The 967-nt window shown below is 41.6% G+C and overlaps 1 protein-coding gene across 1 annotated transcript in view; it reads left to right on the top strand.

Annotated features, from left to right (window-relative positions):
* Mybpc1 (myosin binding protein C1) overlaps nt 1-967 on the top strand; it is a 75,826-nt gene that overhangs the window by 57,921 nt on the left and 16,938 nt on the right. The window contains exon 26 of the mRNA XM_055627790.1: nt 76-271. Coding sequence (XP_055483765.1) covers nt 76-271 — 196 coding nt within the window. The remainder of the gene's footprint in view (nt 1-75; nt 272-967) is intronic.

Raw genomic sequence — 967 nt, 5'->3', positions numbered from 1 at the left:
GTGTGTGTGTGTGTGTGTGTGTGTGTGTGTGTGTGTGTGTGTGTGTGACACTGTGATTTCTGCCTTTCACTTTAGGGTAAACCAAGACCAGAACTGACCTGGAAGAAGGATGGTGCAGATATTGATAAGAATCAAATAAACATTCGCAACTCAGAGACTGACACCATCATATTCATTAGAAAAGCAGAGCGGAGCCACTCTGGCAAGTACGACCTGCAGGTCAAAGTGGACAAATACGAGGAAAACGCCTCAATCGACATCCAGATCGTTGGTAGGTTTGGAGGAAGGAGCTAGAACATTCTGTCAAATAAGTATGGGGAGTAATACTCCTTGTCATTTGGGGAGAGATTGGAATGTGTGAGGCTTATTCTACACAAAAATATTTTTAAGACTGAAAAAGATGCTGGGTGTGGTGGCACACTCCTGTCCAGTGGCGGCAGGCAGATCTCTGTGAGTTCAAGGCCAGCCTGGTCTACAAAGAGTGTCCAGGACAACAAAGGCTACACAGAGAAACCCTGTCTTGAAAAACCTAAGTAAGTAAGTAAAAATAAATAAAAGAAATAGGCAGTAAGATGTGCTAGTATTTCAAAATGACGTTCACTGACTGAATATACTAATCATGGCAGACCTAGGGACATGTGTGTAACATAACTAGTGAACACCCTTTTAGTGAACTCCATCTTCACTGCTTTATAGTACAGTTCAGTCTTGCTTTTAATTTCTAATTCCCCAGTGATAAAGTAGTTTTTATGAATCTGATTCTTGCATTAAAAAAACATAGTAGCTGGGCTGGAGGTTAAGAGCACTGGCTGCTCTTCCAGAGGTCCTGAATTCAATTCCCAGCAAACACATGGTGGCTCACAAACATCCATAATGAGATCTGGTGCCCTCTTCTGGAGTGCAGGCATGCATGCAAAAATGATAGATAGATAGATAGATAGATAGATAGATAGATAGATAGATAGAT

This window comes from Psammomys obesus, unplaced genomic scaffold (genome assembly GCF_907164565.1).
Source record: "Psammomys obesus unplaced genomic scaffold, mPsaObe1.curated_primary_1811, whole genome shotgun sequence".
Lineage (NCBI taxonomy): Eukaryota > Metazoa > Chordata > Mammalia > Rodentia > Muridae > Psammomys > Psammomys obesus.
This window is presented reverse-complemented; position numbering and strand designations above follow the sequence as displayed.